This window comes from Rhinolophus sinicus, chromosome 11 (assembly GCF_057876585.1).
Source record: "Rhinolophus sinicus isolate RSI-liver-muscle chromosome 11, RSI-T2T, whole genome shotgun sequence".
NCBI classification, from domain to species: domain Eukaryota; kingdom Metazoa; phylum Chordata; class Mammalia; order Chiroptera; family Rhinolophidae; genus Rhinolophus; species Rhinolophus sinicus.
In genome coordinates this window covers 8,857,736-8,879,319 of record NC_142511.1, presented here as the reverse complement: position 1 = coordinate 8,879,319, position 21,584 = coordinate 8,857,736, and the positions used below count along the sequence as shown (strand labels likewise).

At 44.7% G+C, this 21,584-nt stretch overlaps 1 protein-coding gene across 12 annotated transcripts in view; it reads left to right on the top strand.

Moving 5' to 3' along the window:
- Positions 1-1,249, top strand: part of SEC16B (SEC16 homolog B, endoplasmic reticulum export factor) — a 47,870-nt gene extending 46,621 nt beyond the window's left edge. For all 12 annotated transcript variants that reach the window (XM_088801583.1, XM_088801584.1, XM_088801581.1 and 9 more), the window contains one exon: positions 108-1,249. In XM_088801583.1, coding sequence (XP_088657709.1) covers positions 108-176 — 69 coding nt within the window. In that variant the 3' untranslated portion in view covers positions 177-1,249. The remainder of the gene's footprint in view (positions 1-107) is intronic.
- Positions 1,250-21,584: the final 20,335 nt, after the last annotated feature.

Sequence of the window (21,584 nt, the reverse complement as noted above, 5' to 3'; positions counted from 1 at the left end):
GAGAAAGTGTTCTAGACTCTCAGGATGCCTCACTCAGTCCAACCAGCCAGCCCTGGGAGTTGTCATGCTCGGGGCTGTTATCCAATGTGATGCTTGTTCTTTTCCAGCTCTCCATGGCTACTAGTCTGAACCGGCCAAATCGCCTTGCTCAGCGCCGCTACCCAACCCAACCATGATGAGAAGGACCACGCACCCCAGGCTGAGCTCTGGAAGCACACCCTCTACATGGCTCTCCTTTCTTAATCTCCCTGCCCCTCTGCCATGTTGGGGCCCCCAAGAGGGTTGTGCTGACCTACTGCCTGCACTGGGCACGGAGAAGGCAAGGGGTCAGGGCCTCCCAGGAAACAGCTCAGTTGAGTCTCTTCAGATTAGCTTTACACGATGGAAATAACTCACCAGATGGAAAAGCTGAGTATAAGAGCCGACTGGAGGTGAGCAGAATGCCGTGGTGGCAGCACATAGGATGGTGGCTTCAGACTCTCAGGAAAGTCAGGGCCTCAGAATCCTACCGTTGGAATCAACCGTGTCACCACTGGGCTCTGCAGCAGGAAATTATTGGGGCAGGGACGGGGGCGGTCCTGGACTAATTTGATTCCTTCCTCAGTCTTAGTTATAGAGCCAACTCAGGGCTCTAGTTAGCAAAAGTTTTTATACTAAAACTTGATTATTACATCTTGTCATAATGCCCTCTTCAGTAACGTTTCAGCAATTTCCCTCTTGGTCCTACTTTTGTGCACATTTTTTTTTTTTTTTTTTTTTGTGGTTCAGATTAATTATATTTCTCTCACTTTCTTAGCGGGTCCTATTTTTTTCACATTCTGGCATCTGGCTATCAAGTTAGATTGCTGTAGGCATCATATTGTCATGGTAACTACTGAACCTAATGATGCAGATGGATGGAACATCAGTATAATAAATGATGGAAAACATTTTCTAAAAATTCATCCCTTCTATAAGGGGAGGGATGAGTGCTTGGTATTGTTAATATCTCCCATCCTGCTTCAGGCCTTTGTAAACTGATGTCTGGAGGGTCACTGGAGCCGGAGGGAGGGGAGGGACATCTTGGAAATTTCCATTTATTTTTTCAAATCCAAAGTAGAAATGACTCTTGCTGTTCGTCAGATTTGCTGAAAATTGCTCCCCGCAAAGAACATTTTTTTGTATGTGTAATTGTATATACAGGTTTTGTACTCTAATGTACTACAGTTCTAATGTTGGTAGCGATTAAACCAGATAATTTTATAGCAAATGGCTGTCTCTGGCACATTGAGTGGTCTCTTCCCTGAAGTCTTTCTAATAATGGTTTCATTGTGTGATAAGATGTGAAAAGCTGGAAAGAGCCCTTTGTTAACAAAGAATATAGGGACCCATTTTCTTAACTTTCAAGTCTACTCTAATGTTATTTGTTTTAATTGAGAAAATATGGACAAAAACTCCTTTGATCTAAGGATATTCTAAGTAGTCACTTCATTAACCGAACATCGCATATTCTGTTTTCTAAAAAGTCTACTCATTGCTCAAATTAAATTAGGAAATGTATGCATAACTGTTGTGCATATAGAAGGGCCCTGGTAAATGTTTTTCCTTTTCTTCCATAAAAGACTGCCGCTTCTTCAGTTTGGTATGCTGACACCCAGTGGCGGTACTATGGCAGGAGTGGGTGACTTTCACAGGAGCCAAATTGCTTCGACTTGAATCCTGGCTCATGCATAGTTCACCTGGTAATGATGGGCAAGTTTACCTAACTGTTCCGTGCTTCAGTTCACTCATCTATAAAATGAGGATGATAATTATAATAGTACCTACTGCATAGGGAGATTGCAAGAATTAAATGAGCCAAGCTCTTAGAAAAGTACCTGGTACGTGCTAAGCACTATGTAAGTGGTGTTTTTTTTTTTTTTTTTTTTTTAATTATTAGTATATAATCTAATAAGGAAAATCCTGACTGTCTTGTTGCCTACGAGATGAAACTGTGGATGTTTCATTCTTGATACAGGTATATGATGAGAATAATAATTTAAAACTACTTCTCAATAAGTGTCCTTATTACTAAGCCAGTTTCTCTCCCTGTATCCTGTCTGCCCCCAGTGCTGGGTCATGTGACTTAGTGCCCCTGGGAATAATGACACAGGAGAAGTCCTAGTCCACAAAAAGAACTTTAGAGGACAAGAACAAGGACCAGAGAGGAAGGCAAAGACATCAGATGCCAGTGTTCTCACTTCTGTGTCCTGTTGGGATTATAAATGCAAAACCCATGAGTACAGTGCAAATGAAGCAGGCACTGCACTTCGTTACTTTCCAGGCAAAGGGATTCACAGCAGTGGACAACTATGCTGAGGGGGAAAGTCAGGGGTCTTATGCACTAGAAAGGGAGGAAGTCAGGGTGTTTATTCTAATTCATGATTGAACTTTGGCAAAGTCAGAGGGTACCCGTTAATCTGCGTGTGTTTGGTTGAAACAAGTCCTGTTGTTCAGTGGTCAGGAAAGAGCACTCAGTTGGGTCCAGAAAAGGTCTGACCAACCGGAATCACTCAGAGTTCTCAGTTGTTTATCAGCTTTTCTTAGTGGTGGTGATGGTGGTGAGGTTGCTAAAGGTCGTGATCAGTGTATAGCTACCGCTGGTTAAAACCAGTTTTGCTGAAACAAAGCAAGTGCAGCTGTAAGAGAAAAATATTATTTTCTGTTTTGCAAGGTGGAAGCTTAGGGCGTAGAGTGGGTTGGGATAGACATATGCTGCTAGGAATGGGGAGCCGGAGAGCACAGCGGCTTGTGGCACCTTTCCTCATCCAATGCTCGGGAGAGGTTGCAAGCCTTGAGGAGAAGACGGCGTTGGCTTGGCAACTTGTCCTGTGTGGCTTGGGAGCCGTAGCAGCTTGGCCTTGGGGGTCACTGGGGTCTGAGGCAGGGCCTGACTCCCCTGCAACCTGGTGTGTGTGGCATCGTGTAGGAAATGATTACACAGTGTCCCCAAAGGCCACAAGGGACCAATTGTGCTCCAGTAGACACCAGACCAGTCACCCTGTAACAGCCGTAGCCCTCTTTACCATCACCATGAGCCATTTGGGGGAGAGAAAATAAACAGAATACTCTCTCTCTTTAAAAAAAGGAATTACTGGGAGCATTTTCTCAATCCATTGAGATTTTGCTTCCCGGCAATTTTCGTCAGTTTGGCTCAAATAAACTCTTAAAAGCTTTAAAAAAAAAAAAAAAAAAAAAAAGGAATTACTAAAAGACACTGTTTAAAAGGGAGGAGACTACTGAGATATTATTAATTGGCAAGTTTTTTTTTTCCCCTACTCCTCAATGGGGTGCAATCTTGGAGGAAGAATAGCTTTAGGAAATAAAGAAGCTACATTGTTCTTTAAAAAAACTGAGTGGTAATGTGTGAATTTGTGATCCTGCTATGTACGTATAATTTAGTATTTATATGAAAACATTTAAACTTAATGTTCAGTAATTTAGAAGAGAACAAACCGTTAAATTCCATTTAAGTGTCTTTATCACATATAACCATTCCAGCCTTGTGTTTAATCCCCAAATATGGCTATGAAACTGCAGACAAGCCTCGCTTCCTCGGTCACCTGTACCAAGTGGACATAGTCCTTTTTCAGCCTTCACTCAAACCTCAGGTTGCTCAGAATCAAAGCCTCTGCTCGCTTTTTTTCCCTCCTACAAATCTTCTTTCTCTTTGGTCTCTTCCTCTAAGCCAGCAAGAAGAAGAGCAAAAGGCTGCATCCACGTCTCCACTAAAATCAGAATATTTTCGTCCCCAGAGGAAATATGCAAAACACTCTTCTGCTTGAAAGGAATTAATAGGTGTGTAATTGGGTCTCTCCACTCACAGTTTCTGGGATACTTTCCCTCCACAGAGAGCAGAGTAGAAGTGCCTTTCCCCCAATTCTATTTGCTGTCTGAAGCTGGAAATTACATGTATCGTGATTTGCACGCAGTAGGATGTGAGGTGCTTACCTGAGGTCGCCTCTGAACCTGGCCCCCAAGGCTGCCCACTCCCATGAGTACTCCCACCAGGCACCATTCATCCAGGTCCTTCCGAAGTGGTTTCTTAATGAGGTTTAAAGTTACTTTGAATGAGGACTCAGAGCACATTAAATGTTTCATTACAACCTCACCAAGTGGAGGAGTCTGCTTTCCTACTTTCCTCCTTTTTGTATGTATCTCCAGGTAATAACGGTACTTCCCAGGAACCTGGTCAACAACACTGTAACTCAAACTTGACGGACCTGGGCAAGCTGCCAGTTATTGTAACGTGAGATGCTTTCCTGGGCTTTATCTGTCTTAGAGCCGATAAAGTATCTAATTTTTAAAGAATCTCAAGAGAAGGGGATTCCATGGCTTTCCTTGAGGCTTCGGCCTAGATTTTCACACCCTCAACACATTAGGAAGCTCTTCCTAATATGTTCTTCCTAAATCACTCATGTGGCTCTTTAAGACTCTCAGCTGGTCCTCAGCAGAGGTAGAAAACAGCTGCTCACCACTGCCTGGAGCCCTTTCACATTCTGGAAGCCCATTAACGCATGTCTCAGCTTCTGAAATGGAGGCTTACAGAATGGGTTGTTCTTGACCAGAGTTGGGGATCACACCAGCTAAACGCTTGGAGTCTGTGAGTAGCTACAGTGGCCACACATGCTGAGTGTCCGTGATAATATGTATTGTCATGCGCTCTAGGAAGTATATATTATTATTGCTGCATGTTATAGGTGAGGACTCTGAAAACTCAAGAGAAAGGTTAAGCAATTTGTCCGAGGTCACACAGCTAGTAAGGATGGAGCTGGGTTTGGGATCCAGGTTATCTGACTTCTGAATCTGGGCTTTGAGCCACATTGTCCCTGGACATGTGTACATTTATTTGTTCATTTATTCCTCATACGTTAATTGAATAATGTATCAGGCATTGCACTGCTTTCCCAATAAGATGACTTTGACACTTAAACTACTCATAGTCTACTGAGGGAGACGGACATATAAATATGGAAATTACTGCATAATCTGAGAACTATTTTGCTTAAAGTTATATTCAAAGAACTCAGTACTGTCCTGCCCCTTAATAATAGAGGGGTTTCATCTATCTGTATAATTTGGGGGCTGATATGTAATATGGTCAAATTCGACCACCTCTTGTAGGTTAAGATCAAAGTTAAGTTCATTGCTAGTGTATATTAGGTTGGTGCAAAAGTAATTGTGGTTTTTGCAATTATTTTGAGCCTTTTAAACTGCCATTACTTTTGCACCAACCGAATAGAGTAGCAAGTCTGTTGGCTGACGTTTAAAGTAGCATTAAGATGTGCACGGTGGAGGCGTGTGAAGTCTGAAGGATAAAGGTGATGGTGTCCTGTGATCACAAATACCATGGCGTGGTGGCATCAGAAAGGGACGTCATCTGAGTTAGGCTTGCTGAACTGCTGTAACAGATTCTCTTCTTGCTTCTTCTCATCCTTTACAGTATTGGAAGGCAGGAAAAGACTGAATATTGCAGTGGAACTCACTGAAGGAAAGAGTCCAAGGTGGGGAGTGTGTGTGATTTTGTGTGTGTGCATATACATGGATGCCGTCCTATGAGGGTTCTTTCCCAATGTATCACTTTTCACCTAAGCTCCGCCTCCCCCTCCCCAGTCTTTTATTTTCTATTCTTCACAATTTCTGTTTACTCCCAAGGAAGGAGTACCTAGAAGATAGCCTCTCTATTAAGCATCTTGCAAGTGGCTGCTACTACATAGATATTCATGGAGTCCCACTCACCAGAATGGGCTGTAACAGACCCTTATGTCAATAAATCCAAAATTTTGGCTAGAAAATTTTAGCTTATTTTTTTATGGTGCCTCCAACTGGGTTCTTGGAAATCCAAGGCCTTGGCGTTTAAAACTGGTCTCTGAGTTCGAAAAGCCCATTTGGGAATGCGAAAGGTAGTCATTGCTTCTTTTGCACTGGTCCCGTGTTCCACAGTCATGATTTGGCATCAGGAGGAGACCTTATTGTCCTGGAATAGACATCATTTGAAGTTTGGGTTTCAAGATTTCATTTTCCACTTCTTTGGGTATTTGGATGGATACCCACGAAGGAAGAACAAACCAGAGCGTGTGGTCGTGAATTCTTTATGTAATTTTTCGGGGGCTTTTCTTTGCAGGTGACAACCACAAACCATTAGTCATCCCGAGAGTGCCCATCGGTTAATATCTTCAGTCAGGATCCAGTCGCACTTGCTCTGTGAACAGGTATATTACCAGCAAGTTGCAGATACATTGACATTTGCTAAATCAAATTAGTTTTTAAATGCACTGGAGTAGCTTGCAATTGAAAGACAATTGATGTTAAGCCCCTAGAATGAAGAATTATTTGCCAAGAAAACACTTGCTCCCATTTATCACTTTTTGGTCTCAGAGAAGACACTGTCGTAAGAACAAGGCTTTCAGTTCTAAGGGTCACATCTCCCACTAGCTACACTGGTGACTGTAAGTAAGTGACTGGAATTTCTCCGCATCCCCAAGCTTCTCCGATGTGAACTTGGATTTGTTCATTCAACAAACATGGAGTTAGGAACCTCCCATGGGCTAGATGGCTGAGAGCAAAGTACTAGCTCTCTAAGAGCTCACAGATGAGCTGGGGGACTAAGTGACACGTATCCCAGCGTAGCTATTGATCCACGAGCTGTTGACATGTTTGTGAGGCCCCTGATTCTGCCTCCCAGGGAAGGAGGTGACTGGGAAGGCTCTGGAGGAGGTAACTTTATCAACGAAAAGACCATGGCCCGGAGAGGTTAATCGAGTTTCCTAAATCCCTTTAATTAAAGTTCTGCTTCCCAGGCTGATGGTCTTTTCCTTTGACTATGAAAAGAGAATGTAAAATGTAAAGCTTTTCTTATTATTACATTGAGGGTATGTTTGTAGTAATAAAAACATCAATAATGATCACTAAGGTTTTGTGCCAGGCGTTGTTAAAGAGCTTACATGTGTTTAGCCATTCAGTTTTCTTACCATACAACGAAGGAGGTGGTTTGAAGAAATTAAGCTGCGAATTCAAATAACTTGACCAACATTTCACAGCTAATGATGGAGCCGGCATCGCATTGTGGTAGGTACTTCGCATGTGCTGTCTTCTTTAATCCTTAAAATAACTCAAAGAAATGGCTTTACTAGCCTCACTTCACAGATGAGGAAATGGAGGCCCAGAGAGTTTAAGTAATTTTCCCAAGATCACACAGTAAGTGGAGGAGCCAGGACTTGAACCTATGCCATGTGGCCCCAGAATGTAGGCCCTTACCTCTTGTTTCCTTAGTTTAAAGTGGTCGTGCCTGTCCTGCAAACCAAGTAGAACCACTGAACTTTATTCCCAGTCTCACGCTGCTGTCTCAGCCAGGACGAATCTCTGTTCCTGTTTCCCATCTGCGACTGAGGGATTTTACTCATTACCTTATGTGCTTACACATATGTCTATTTTTGCCATTAGACTTGTGACTTCTCAGGGAGAGGGGCGATAGAGCTTAATCACCTTTATATTCCCAGCATCTTGCACAGTGCCTATACCTAATAAGGGTTCCATATTCAAGTAGACCTGAATGAATAATTTCCCATCATGAGAACCTCAAAACTGTTTGCAAACAAATGTCCACAAATAATTTCTGGCCTAGGGGCTGCTGTGTGGGGCCATCCTATCGTTAGGATTTGATGCATCTCTGCATCTTTAAGAGCTGAGACAGGTCTTGGTATATTGGAAATGCTCAAAAAACATCTGTGAATGAATGAATGAATGAATGAATGAATGAATGAATGACTCAGTAAGGGGGGCAAGGGACACAAATGAGAGGATCATTGCCGCTTTGGAGAAACTGCCCATGAGAATGACGACAGGTCTTCAGAGGAGGGAGACCAGCACTCCTTGGAGAGCCCCCCAACCAGGCAGTGGCAGCTGATGGATGGGAGGTGCCCCACTTGAGGTCAAGGCAAGTGGCCTCCTGCATTTACAATTCCTCATTTGACCCTCAAGGGTGCTTATTTCTGGCAGAAGCGTTTCTTGGTTTTAAAAGGTACTTCACCCTTTTATACCCTGTGTAATTGCTATTGGAAAGCTTTGCCCCGGTAGTGTCTTAATTAGGTCAAATTTTATACCGAGGGCTTTAACTTAATGCTGCATTTACAATTCTAAGGCCCCTACTCTTGGCACTGCCAGGAAACATTCACATTTCAATAGATGTGGGGACACCCTGACCCAGAGCCCACTTTTGCTCTCTTCCAGGGGGTGGGGAGGGAGGGGGTCCAGGGGAGAGGTGTGTGCCGGGAGAATCATCTAAACGCTTCTAGAAGGGAAATCGCATCTCTAAGTTACCGTGCTCCAAGCACTGCTTGGGTGTCACTCGGACAATTGCAGGATCCAAGGCTGTTCGTGTTTAGTTAAAATTACACAGTTTTGTTCTCTGTGCATGGCGTTTTAAAGCCATCTTTAAATTATTTGCCTTTTATCGAGCAGAACATGCCTGAGAGTTACACCCTTCCTCTCCCTACCATGCCACCCCAATAATAAGGAGTAAGCCATCTGCCAAGAAAACCAACACAATATAAAAATTACACAAATGCATAATCCCCAACCCAGAGGGAAAGGAGCAGCTGCCACCTGGTACCAAACAGAAAAGAGTTTAACATTTATCCAAGAAGAGAAGGTTCCCCAACAAGCTGTAATTTCTTGGGGCAGCGGGGGTGGGGGTCGGGGCTGAAGGGAGGTCAGTTGATGAAAATTACCTGCATAAGCCGTGTGTAACTAGGGACATGGCAGATATCAATTCAGCGAGCACAGTGTTGCTGTCCCCTGCCACAGGGTACATTCAGAAGGCACCCGAGTAAGCCATCAGTGTGTCACCAGAAAGGGGAGACATGGGGAGTGGAAAAAGGAGGTAATTGAAATTGAGCTTCATTGGGGACTTTTCTTCCAGCTGGAAATATAGCTAGAGAAATACAGAGCAGAGCCATCCCCAAGGTAAAGGGGCAGACATTGGGGTTTTGCCCCTGGCCTTGGGGGAATTGAGCCTGGGAGAAATGAAAATCTGTACTGGCTGTAACATTGAAGTCAAGGCTCTTTTCTAACTCCAGGTTTGGTCTCAGATAGGGATAAAAATTTCCTCCTTTTGCCTGATAAATGCACTTCCCATGACCTCAGTGGAGTCAGAGAGCTTGCACTGATCTATATGTAACTTGTATCTAATTCCTTAATCAAATGCTCTCTGAGTGAATAGAAATTCAGTTATTAGAAACTGTGCAATGCATGGAAGCTAGTCAATCTTCCATTTTATTGACAAATCGAATGTTAAAACAACGATGCCAGTCGACATGACAGTTCTTTCTAAGAAAGAGGCAATTTACAGAGCTTGTAAATCAGAAGTGTCCTTAAACTATGGTTGGGGACACATGACATGGCAAAATGTCTACCAATAAATTGGAGTTACAGCAAATTACTCAGTTTATACACAGGCAAAGCTCCGTTTCCCGGGCCATGTTGGAGAGCCAATAAAGCTTGCAAATGTGAGGGGAGCCAGTATTTCTGCCGCTGTGCAGCTGTTTATTAGCAGCTTTTTAACAGATTTTCACATATTAATGAGGTGGCGTAGCAGTTCCAGGATTAGAACAGTGGGAAGTATCATTGCCTGCCTTATCTAAAGATAGGCCTGCTGTCAGCCTCGTTCCCAGGGTGTGTACAAGGGAAGATGGAAATTTGGGTGGGTGTAGCACAGGCACACGACCTCTCCATCCCTGTGCCTCCACCGCCCTCCTCTCTGACCATCTCTGACTGCATGGTATTTACAGGTCTTGTTGCGTTTTGCAACTTTGTCTCCTTGTCTCAGGATGTATGCCTCAGTAGGGTTTGAAGATTCTTCTTTGCTTCTCCTTTTCCTAAAATAGTCCCTGGTGTTCAGCAGGTGGTCCGTAAAGGTTGGTTGAATGAATGAATGAAGGAAGGAATGAATGAATGAGTAGGTGGATGGAGGAAAGTGTTCGTTCTCTGAGAAACTATAGGCACAGTCTACCTGCCCTGTGGCTTCAAGGAGGCCATAGCTATTAGCAGCTATGCGCATGACTTGCCTGGAATTTGCCTACAAATGGTAAAATGGCAGATGTGGTCTCTAAACTCAGATCAGCCAGAGACGTACTGAGCACGGGACCCAGAGATTCCCCAGCACGTGTGCAGCCGGGGCCAGAGCGTGGCCCCGTTTTCATCCGTCTGCAAGGAGATGACGAACATAAGAACAAGGTAGTGACTTTTCGTGGAGCTATATGAATTCTCTGTTCGAATCCCGAGATTAGGTCTTTCTTCTTTATTTGATATTAAAGTGACCTTTCTTTTATAAAATGATAGTAGGAGACGGCATTTTTAAAAATGCCTTTACTTGGCAAAACAAAAATTCCTGAGTCTCACACACACACACACACACACACACACACACGTACACACACACTCACTCCAGAGGTGCCAAAAAATGTATATACATGACTTACATTCATCTTTTGTTATCGGTATATATTATTACAATTAAAAATTTTTTATACAGTTTTTTTCCTTAAAATGTGAATACATTTTTTTGGATATATATATATATATATATATATATATATATATATATATTTTTTTTTTTTTTGGTTTGTTTGTTTGTTTGTTTGTTTGTTTGTTTGGAGGGGAAGTTTGTTCCATGAAATTCCAAAGTCTGAAACCATTGCTTTAACTCATCTCTTTCTTTTTGGAAAGAAAAACAATTCACTGAATTCACTGAAGTCATCTGTTGGCCTTAAGACACTGAGCTACCTAAAACAATTAGCTCATTGCAGCGAATAAGATGCTTCAAGCCCTACGAGTACCTCTCCACCTCGTCTCTTCGGAGCAGGCTGGGTCACCTAAATCTTGTAGTCGGTAATGCTATCATGAAGTGACAGGGATTTCTTAAGTCCAGGTCAGTCACTAACAGAGGAACACAGGGCCTGATTTACGGATGCCTAATGCAGCCTCTTCTGCTGCAGATGTAGTGATGCTTTGTCTTTAGGTAAGACCTGTATGTGTGTTGTCTGGCTCTGTAAGTACAGAGCACTGTCTGAGCCACGAGAAGCTCAGTTGATGTAAAACGTGGGGAGAAGGGCTCTGTCTAGACAAACCTCCCCAATCCTGTCTCCTTCCTCTGAATTCTGCAGCTCTCACCGCCTGTGCTACACACACAGCCTCGCTCTTGATTTTCATATTATCTCTTGTTTAGTATCCACAAGTCTTACCTCCCCTGAAGACCAGGAACACCCTATTTGAATACTGTTATTAATTGATACACTTTTTGTTGTTGTAAACAGAGTCTTTTCTAAAGGCTGTTGGCCATTACTGGGTCTACACAGATCTGGAGGACCTGAGATCCTGCCGATCTGGTTTCCAGCCCTGACTCTGTGACTGATGGATGACAAGTGTGTCAGTGAGTGCGGAATCTCACAGCATCCAGGTCCCTGTCGCTAAGAGGGAATAACAGTAGTGACTGGCCTCCCTGAGAGAAGTGTCACAGGCATTAACTGCCTAATGCTCTTTGAGGATTCAAACGTGAAGCATTAGCGTTATGGGTAATACTGGTCCTTGGTTTAAAATTTTTCTTTTTCTCAAAGACGAGAGGCAGAAAGGTTATTTAAAGAAACGGTGAATAGAAGACTGCAGTTTGTTCTTAATTCATGACTGACTTTGATCAGAATGGCAAAAGCAGTGGGAATGCAGCCTTGAGGTCCTGAAGGTAATTATTTCTCCTTCAGGGCATGACGTCTCTTTCTCCTCCTCCCATCAGGGAAAAAAGAAAGAATGAAAAAGCTAGGAAGGCTAATGCTCTTTAAAAAATAAGATGATTTCTATATGTCAGGTCTGGAAATAGCGTTTCCTAAAGCCCCAGCTGAGGTCACAGGAACTGGTGCAGAGCTGGCCTCAACCTCTAACATCTTGCTACGGAGGGAGCCAGAAGCGGGAGAGGCTGTGGTGATTTTTTAAAAGCGCCTTTAGTTTCTTAGACTTTTAAGAGTAAATGGATTCTTGGAGACCTAGGAACCCTTGTCCAGTGTTCTTTCTACTTGTGACAGACACTGGGGGTTCCCTCGTTGTATTAGTTCCCTATTGATGCTATAACAAATGACCACACACTTTGTGGCTTAAAACAACACAAATTTATTCTGAGAGTTCTGGAGCCAGAAGTCTGCAGTAAGTCACAGGGGGCTAAAATCAAGGTGTTAGCAGGGCTGGTTCTTTACGGAGGCTTCAGGGGACCAACGCTCTATTCCTTCAGCTTCTGGTGGCTGCCCACGTTCCTTGGTTTATGGCCACATCACTCCAATCTCTGCTTCCATCATCACATTGCCTCCTCGTCTTCTCTGTCCAATTTCCCTCTGCCTTCCTCTTATAAGGAGTCTTTTCATTACATTGGACCCACCTGCATAATCCAGGATTAATCTCCCCATCTCAAGATCCAGGCCAAGGGAACAGCAAGTATAAAGGCCCTGAGGTAGAGAATACTTGGTGTGTGAGTGACAGCCAAGAGGCCTGCCCGCTGGCGGTGATGCAGAGGGAGGGCTGGTGGGAGGAAAGTGCAGAGAAGGAGGCAGGGCAGGTCTTACAGAATGTGGAGGCCAAGAAAAGGACTTGAACCTTTACTCTGAGTGACAGGGAGGAAACCTCTTGATGGGATTTGAGCAGAGGAGTGACTGACATGATCTGATTTAATTTCCCAAGGATCACTCTGGTTGCCAGGTGAAGATGAGACTGTGTGGGAGACAGGAAGCAATCAATCATGATGGTTGGACTGAAGGGTAGCCATGGAGATGGTGGTGGGAAGTGGTGCAATTCTGGATCTATGTTCAGGGTTGAGGTATTAGAATTTGCTGATGGATTGGATAGGGGGTGTGAGGAAAAAAAAAGAGTAAAGCTGATTCCTAGGGTTTTGGCTCTAGCAGCAGGAACATGGGGCAGACGGCAGAAAGAGCAGCTGTGGGGAGAAGGTAGAGAATTTGGTTTGGACATACAAAGTTTGAGATGTGTGTGAGAATGACAAGGGGAGATGTGCCAAGTGCAGGCAGCTGGATTTCAAGAGAGAGGTAGGGGGAAGTCTTCAGAAAAATACTCAAAATCTATAATGTCTGCTTATGTGTCAAAGGCCAAGACTTTTTATAACATTTAAGGTTTTCTATGGACTGGTTTCAGCCTCATCTCTCATTAAGTTCCTGCTACACCCAATGCTTCAATCATTGATATTCTCCAAAACTGTGTGCCTTTGACACTTCATCGTCTCCACTCATGTTGTTCCCTTCGCCTGGTACGTGTTTCCCTCCCTTGACATCAAAATCCTGCTCATCATTCAAGGTATGTGAAGCCTCTTCTGATTGTTTCACTTGAAATCCATCATGCCGTCCTCTGTGTTCCCAAGTGGACACTTTCCATCTGGCTACTTGCATGTAAGTCTATATCCCCACTAGATGCTAAGTTCCTTGAATGTGGGGAAGGACCATGGTTCATTGATCCTTTTATCTCTAAGATGTCTCCAAGATGCAGATAGACATCACTGGGATCCTGCAAACCACAATCCTCACTCAGTCGCTGTTCACCACTACTGGTTTTGAGGTAGGTATGTATTGAGGACGTGGCCAGATAACAGTCACGACAGAGTGTTGACCAAAACCCACACGTGAAACACATGGCCCTGGGAAGCTGGCTTCACCATGTGTGAGTCCCAGTTTCTTCTTTGCCTCCTGAAGAGACCAAGGACTGGACTAAACACTGGCTCCCTTGGTCCCTTTCCCTGGGGCCACAGCCCAGTCTTGACCATGCTTAAGGTAAGAGGGCAAGGGCCACTGAGGTGACGGTCTAGGGAAATAAAGCCTGGAGCAAAGCTGGCCTAAGTCCTGCGCCTGAGAGACTTGGGAGAAGGGGATTGGTAGGAAGCTGGAGGATTAACTTATCGCATTAACCAGATATGTGGGCACAGTCTGAAAATAAAGTCAGGGACGCAAAGGAGAGAGAGCAAGTCAGAGATGTAAGAGTGTGTAACTTCCTGCTCATTGCACAGAGTGTCGCACTCTGCATTGCAGGCCGGTAGTGTTCTAAGCCAGATCCCACATCCGTGCACCTCCTCGTTGGAACTAAGCTGCAGTGGGGGGAGTGCCCACCCCTGCATCCAGCCCTGATTTTCACCGGGCAGGTGCTGAGTAAGGTTTCATTGGATTTGCTGAATTGGATAAATCCTTGGGAACACACATACGTTCCTAGTGGAAAGACTGAGAGGTTTCTCTGTGTCAAGGCAGCAAGTGAGATGAAAATCTAGGGGGGTTTCCCTGGGACCCTAATAGCAGATACAGCATAGTGTATGTCGTGGGTGGGAGTGAGGGCTCTGGGTGATCTTGGACAAGTTAAAATTCAGGGCCTCCCTTTTAACATCCATCCATGGGAGTGATGATATTTCTCACATCATAGAATTTTTGCGTTGATTAAATGAGTTAATACGTGTAAATACTCCTAATAGTGCTGGGTACGAAGTGACTGTGGGGTACGCTCTAGCTGCTTTATGAAAGTGGGTTAGCCATAGAATGGCAGCGAGTAGCTACGTCAGAGGGCATTTCTAGGTCTCTGTTCTAAGGTTTGCAATTTCAAGGAAGAAAGATATAGACTTTATCACCCTGTCAGCCTCTTTTACCTGAATATTTCTCTCTGCCTCGAAGCCCATATCTTGGCAGCAGCAATGATCCTTCTCATCCAGAGGGAAAACCTTATTGGGACGGGTGATGGGGCTGTTATTTAGGCAGCTGCTTTTCGGCATGATCCCAAGTGAACTGTTTCAGCTGGCTCTTTCCTCAGGCTCAGATCTCACCTGGCTAATGTGAACTTCCACGGTCCTGGGGTCTCAGCTGGAATCTCTGGCTTGTGTCATACCAAGCAGGTGGTTTGGGACAAAGGGCACAACAGATGGCAACGATGGTTGTTGGCAGTTTACTAGGGCCTGGGAACATTCTCATCAGTTGTGTGTGTGTGTGTATGTGTGTGTGTGTGTGTGTGTGTGTGTGTGTGTGCATGTGGTCTCTCCAGGTGAGTAAAAGGGACTTACTAGGAATCTTTGAAGCAGTATTTTTTCCCCAACTTTCCTGGCTTTCCATGCTCAGAATTTCATTGTCGTCTTGGTAGGACGAGGGTCTTCTGTGATGTAGCTTCCAGTCTTTCTCTTTCTCCCTCCTGTTAATATTTGACCACTGAGAAATCTGACCTGGGAATCCCATAAGCTTTTCTGATGATGCCTTTCTTATCTATCTCTTTAAACCACATTTCTCCTCATTTCTACGAGAATCCTCCCTGAGAAGGGAAACTCTTCATCAACAGCAGCACTTGGCAGGGGCAGAGGGACTCGGAGATAAATAAAAACTTTTGTTTTGTTACCTCACCCCATATTCCAGTGTCAATAACTGCTGTCACTTTCTGAATTCCAAGAGGGGAATTTACTTTTGGAATCAGAAAAAAAAAATCAATGCTTAAATGCTTCTCTTTTTGGAACCCTATTTAGCTGGGTCAGTTGTAATCCTTTATTTTCTATGATAGATTTTACATTAGAATTTAACAAATGTTTCCTAAGACCTGTTTCTAACCTTGAAGGGGACTATAAAATATATATCTTTAGTCCTATGCCTACACATACAATATAGATTATAACCAAAGAAGAGAGATACACGCAAAAGCGGGAGACCATAGGGAAGAAAAAGGTGAGAAACAGTGCGTTAGGACCTCTGACTTTTGCTCAGTTTGTTATAAAAAAACATCTTTTCTTTTCTCCTCACAGGGAAGCAATAATTCTGATGTGGCTAAAATACGTGAAGACTTGTTCCTCCCTCCTAGCATTCTCCATCAAGGGGGGTGGTCACCACTGAAGCTCTTCCCAGGGCATTGTTGCCCACGAGCCCTTTGTGGTGACTCTGGCTGCCGTGGGGTCCCATGCCATCTTCAGATCCTGGTTCCATTCCCAGCTCCCCCTGTGTGTGCCTTTGGGTTGAGTTACCTCACTTCTGTAAATCTCAGCTTCATCATATGTAAAACAGAGATAGCAGTACCTACCTTATGACGTAAAAAATTAAAATGAGACATAGATATATCGTGTGTGGTACATAGAAAGTGAAGTTAATGTAGATTCACGCTGTTCTTATACCAAGATTTCCTTTTTCTTTTCTCGTTTCCTTTCCTTTCCTTTAGTCTTGTAATGGGGATGAGTGCCTGGATCCCCTAAATTAGTCCTTCTGGGTTCCAGGCACATCTGGGATTCACATCAGCCAGACCTTAGGCACTGTTGCCCAATCATAAGCTCCTTTTGCTGCCACGTGTGCCACGTGACGGGCCTGTCCTCAGTGCTAGGTGATGCTAATTTCCATCTGATCTGAAGCCAGAGATGCCTTCCTTTGTTTAATAATTTATAACCTCTCTGAGAACACTGAGCTGAAGTTTAAAATGACGGGAAGGGACGATTTATCTAACTGCCAACAAAGCTAAACTGTAGTAAAATCACCTAAACCCGCTTTGTGGTCTGCCCCTCTCTGGCCACCCCTAACACCAGGTGGCATTTGAGGGAGTGTACAAGTGAGACAGCAAGAGAGTGAAGCTCCTGAGATGCTAGGGCTTCATTAATGCTTGCTCTGTGGGTGTCACTCGCTCATGCTGGCTGAGAAGCCTGGCAGGGCTTATGGAACCAAGCCTCACGGTGTGTCGCTGCACTATATTTTCCGTTTATTCTTCCATCAAGCATTAATTGACCACCTACTATGTGGCAGATCTTCTGCTGGGCATAGTTACAACGCTGAAGATTGCTATTTGTGAGCTGCGCACAGTCTGGTGCAGCAAATGTCATGAATAGTCAGTCATCCCTTTCTTCCTGCTCCCAATGCACCACACTCCCCAAGTAGCAACAGGGCGACAGCGTCCTCCAGTAGTCTCCCTCCTCTGTATCACTTTGGAAGGGTAGGAGTTGGAGAGGGTAAGGGAATAAGACTGAAGCGATGGGAAGAACCATTTAAAGCAACACAATGTGCCAGGTAAAGCACTAGACTATATATCTGTTTCCGTCATTTAACGGGTACATCCAGGAGGGCAGAAGACGCTTCCCGACATCCTCCTGGCTGGCTCCCTCGCCTCCTCGGCTGACTGAAAGCATCCCCTCTCAGGGAGGTCTGCCCTCTGCCCTCCTGCTCCCTGGCATGCTTGCCATCCAGATTTTCTTCACAGCACAGACCCTCATCTAGCATAACAGTTTCACTGGTTTTGTTGGTTTTTTTTTCGAGTGTCTCCTCCATCTGCCCCTTGAAAGGTAAGTCCCACGAGGCCTGGGAGTCTTGTCATTTCTGCTCCCCTGTTGTCCTGTCAGTGGCCAGAACAGCACCTGGACCACAGCACACGATCAGCAATGATTTGTTGAGTGCACGAACAGTCTGATGCTGTGAGGAGGAAATGAGTCTGTGTCGCCTAAGGATGGAGTGAGGCTTTTCCTACAACGGCAGGATTAGGGAAGGGAAGGCATCATTCATTCATTCATTCATTCACTGAGTCATTTGCTCACTAGGTATTTATTAGGCAGTTAAATTGTGCCTGGCACTGTGCTGGGCTTCGGCGTCACAGATCTAAGGAGACATGGTTCCTGCTTCCAGACAACTCAGTCTGCCGAGGGAAATGAGCTCATAAATAATACTAATAGTAATAAGGGTGATAGCTCATATTTAATGGAACGTACTTAGGTGCCAGGTGCTGTTCTGAGCACGTTGATGTACTTTAACTCTTCTAATTCTTACAACAAAAAGAGGTAACTATTACTCGTATGCTCCTTTTGCAGATAAGGAAACGGAGGCACAAAGAGTCCACACATCTAATTATGACGCAGTGTGAGAAGTGTTCTGAGGTCTGAATGGGGTCTGTGAAGCAGCTTGCGTTTGAATGGGGCACTCCCAGAGTCGGGAGGGGCAGTGGGCAGCTTTGAGAGCCCTGTTTGTCACCATCATCGCTCTCCCACTCCCGTCCCCATTGACAGGCTCTTTTAGTTGCAGGACACTGCTACCCTCCCTCATTCCAATTCCTGCTGCTGGGAACCTGGTCTCCCCTGAGCCCGGCCACTGCTCTCCTTCTGACCCTCCTGACTCCTGCTACTTGAACTTGACTCTGCAGGCCCGTCTAATGCTCTAAAGCAGGCAGGATGGCTCAGCTCAGATATCCCAACTGCCCCACTCTGTGCTCTCAAACTGTAACCTTAGATGCCCACACTGAGTCCTGCTGTTCTCTGCAAAGAGGGGAGAGACTGAACAGCCCCAGATTCCACAACAGCTCACTCTGTAGGGGTCCACGAAGTGCTGCACTCACAGAAAGGGTCTTTTGGGAATCTCCAAAAGGAGGAAGTTTAACACCTTGGAGCCTCTCCCCTTGTCTGCTCTCCCCTCAGTTGCTTCTAGGTCTTGGGTGGCCACTCTTTGTGCTTCAAAAGTCTAGGAGGTCACTTGTCTTCCTCGCCTAATGATCTGTTACAGAAAACAAGCTTCCATTACTTGTGAAAGTGTGACGGGAACATGAATATTAATAACTCCCATGGGTTTCCTGCAAACATCCATCACCACAGCTTCGAAGGCTTGTTCTGACTTGCTTGGCATGGGGGTAACTGCTCCGCAGAACAATAATAAAGCATTCATGAGCCCAGCTTAGGCAGAGCTCTTCCTGGGGCTTTGAGCTTTAGTGCTCCTGCAGGGCTGAGGTGCGAATGTGTTCTCCTCCACCTGGGTTCCTGCAGGAAGATGTCAGACTTCGGTCAGGGACAGGACTTGGCAGATGTGCCAAGACCCAGTGGAGCTGGAGCTGGGATTTCTCTTCATCAAAAAGAAAGTTCTTGGTGACAGCATCCTGGTGAGCAGGTGTGTTCGATCTAAGACAAGTCAGGGTGGAATGACGCTGGACTCAGGAGCTGGAGAGTGGGTCCGGCACAGATTCATGAAACATCAGAGCTCAGAGATCATCATTTTGGGTAAACTGAGGCCCTGTAAGGAAGAATAAAAATCAGTGTCCTTTATTCAGGGTTTCCATTGACATCTGCTGACACTCTCTTCTCAGTGAAAGTCCTTTTCTCCTGGAAATCTCAAGGTATATGCCATTTTCTCTGTGGGTCTGTGGGTCTCCGGATACCTGTTGAGGGTCTCTGAGGTTGGCCCAGGCTGTGATAGAGCATGTAGGATTCCGACCTCAGGTAGTCCTGTGTTAGTAAAAAGTGCTCCCAGGATCTGAAGGGAATTCCTGGCAGGGCTATAAAATGGATAGGGTACTAGGAGACTGGAGCCCCTGGGATCGAGAAACATGACAGCCCTGTTTCTCGGGTTCTGTTGCCCCAGGACCCTCATCTGGGGTTCAGCTTTGGGGGTTGAGCTCCTGGCTTGATGGCTATTCAAGAACACTACAGCTGGATCCCTAGCTGAAATGCCACCACTGAAATTCATTTTAATGTGTATTGTGTGTGCTTTCTTTTTCTTATTTAGGATTTAAAAGTCATCCATATTTCTAGCTCCCAAAAATAAAATGAAAAATCTTTTGGATTGTCTAGAGAAAAATACCTTCTTAGGTAACTTCAGTGTGATCATGGTAGGATCTCTTTTGCTGAACTTTAGGTAACTCATTAAATCTATGGTGTTAATGAAAATGCTCTTTTTTTTTTTTTTTTTTTTTTTTTTTTTTAAGGCAGCAGCATGCAAAATCTCTCTGCTGTAAAATTAACTGTGTTGGGGAAATCTCTGACATTTCTTCTTGCTGTCAGATTTTCTTGTAGTTGGAATTCCAATGTCTTGCATCAGAGCAGACCATACAGATGGAAGTCATAAAACAATCATGGCTTTTTCTGTAGAAGACTTTACTGCAAGGTTCTATCCCCAGGGGTTCTGATTTAGTAGGTCTGGATGGTGTCAGAGAATTTGCATCAGGTGATGTTCATATCGCTGGTTTGAAGACCACGCTTTGAGAACTACTGTCTCAGCCAATCATGGTGGGTGGTCCCATCCTCCTTGCCAGTTATTGGTTAGTGTATGATGCAGGTCTGGCCAATGAGATGTGATATGTCTCCTAGGGGCTTATGGGAAAGGTTTTCTCACTCTTCAAAAGAGATATAGGGAAGCGATGACCCGTTTTCTACCTCTGGACGTTGTCTCTGGATGGAGCACCTGGGACTGCTGCAGGTATTTGGGGACTATGAAGGAAGCAACCCTAAGAAAAAAATGAATACTCTGGGAATGACCAAGTAAAAATGGTAACTAGCAGCTGGGTCCTTAATGAGGTTATCGGGTTGCTGAATTAATGGTGAAGCTGCCCACCTCTTATTTGTTGAGAAGCTTGAGTTGGAGTCTTCTGTTATTTTATGTCAAAGGGAACTTAATGGAAAAAGTGACAACATTGAATTTTCTTTTCCTTCATGGGGACTTTGGGGTAGATTATGGGACAGCAGCCCCAAGCCTTACTCAAGGCAATGAGGGGTGGCCAGCACAGGAGATGGCACTCAGCTGTGAATCATATACTGCATCAAGGTCTACCTATCCAGAGAAGAAATCAGAAAGGAACCAATTTTAGGAAGGGCTGGAGGTGGTGAGCAAGGGTGTGAATAAAGGGTTCCCAGCCTGGGAGATGTGACCACATTAGAACCGATTGGGAACACACGTGTGGATGGAAAAGTAGGTTCGGCGCCTTAGGAACAGCAAACTTTTGAGGACTTTGCATTCTGAGTGGGACATGATGGGTGGGAAGGGGAACCCAGGATTGGAAAGAACAGCGGAGGAAAGGCAGGCTAAGGGGATGAGGACTAGAAAGCAGAAATTTGAAATGAGGCAAAAAGGGGACTTGGGAGCTTGTGTGCTGGCTGAGGTGGTAAGCCCCCAAATGATACATCACGTTCTATTGTTTTGACGCCAGGAAAGCTTTCTTCAGTTAAAAGACAACATGGGGTTACGAAGTAGTCTTTATCCAGTGGTATGTTTGCCAGTGATTTCACAGTAATTACTACGAATTCTGTTTTCCTCAAGTTCCAGGAGTTGTAGCAAGTGTGTTCTTCCATCACCTGTGGGCCTGATCTGGTGCTTGTCCCATTTCTCTCCTCTTCCTCTCCTGAGTCTTTTCAATGGGCCGAGGATATCTACCAACCCACCTATAAACAGTACCTACTGTGGTTCTGCCCCTGCCCCTCTGCCCAGTGCCAGGTCCCAAGGGTCTCTGTTCTGAGCATTGGTGGTGCAGCAGTGAAAAGGAGAGAGCTTCGTTCTCAAGATGCTTAGCGAGGGCACTGCTATCCAGTAGAAACACAATACAAGCCACAAATGCAAGCCACGTGTCCACTTTCAGGTTTTCTAGTGACCACATTACAAACAGTAAAGTGAAAGTGATATAATTTTAATAACATTTTATTTATCCCAGTAGTTCTCAACCAGGGGAGATTTTTGCTCCCCAGTGGGCATTTGCTAAGGTCTAGGAGCGTCGCTGGTCAATTTTCGGTTGTCACAACTGGGAGGGTGCTAGTGGCGGTTTGTGGGTGAAAGCCAGGCATGCAGCTAAAC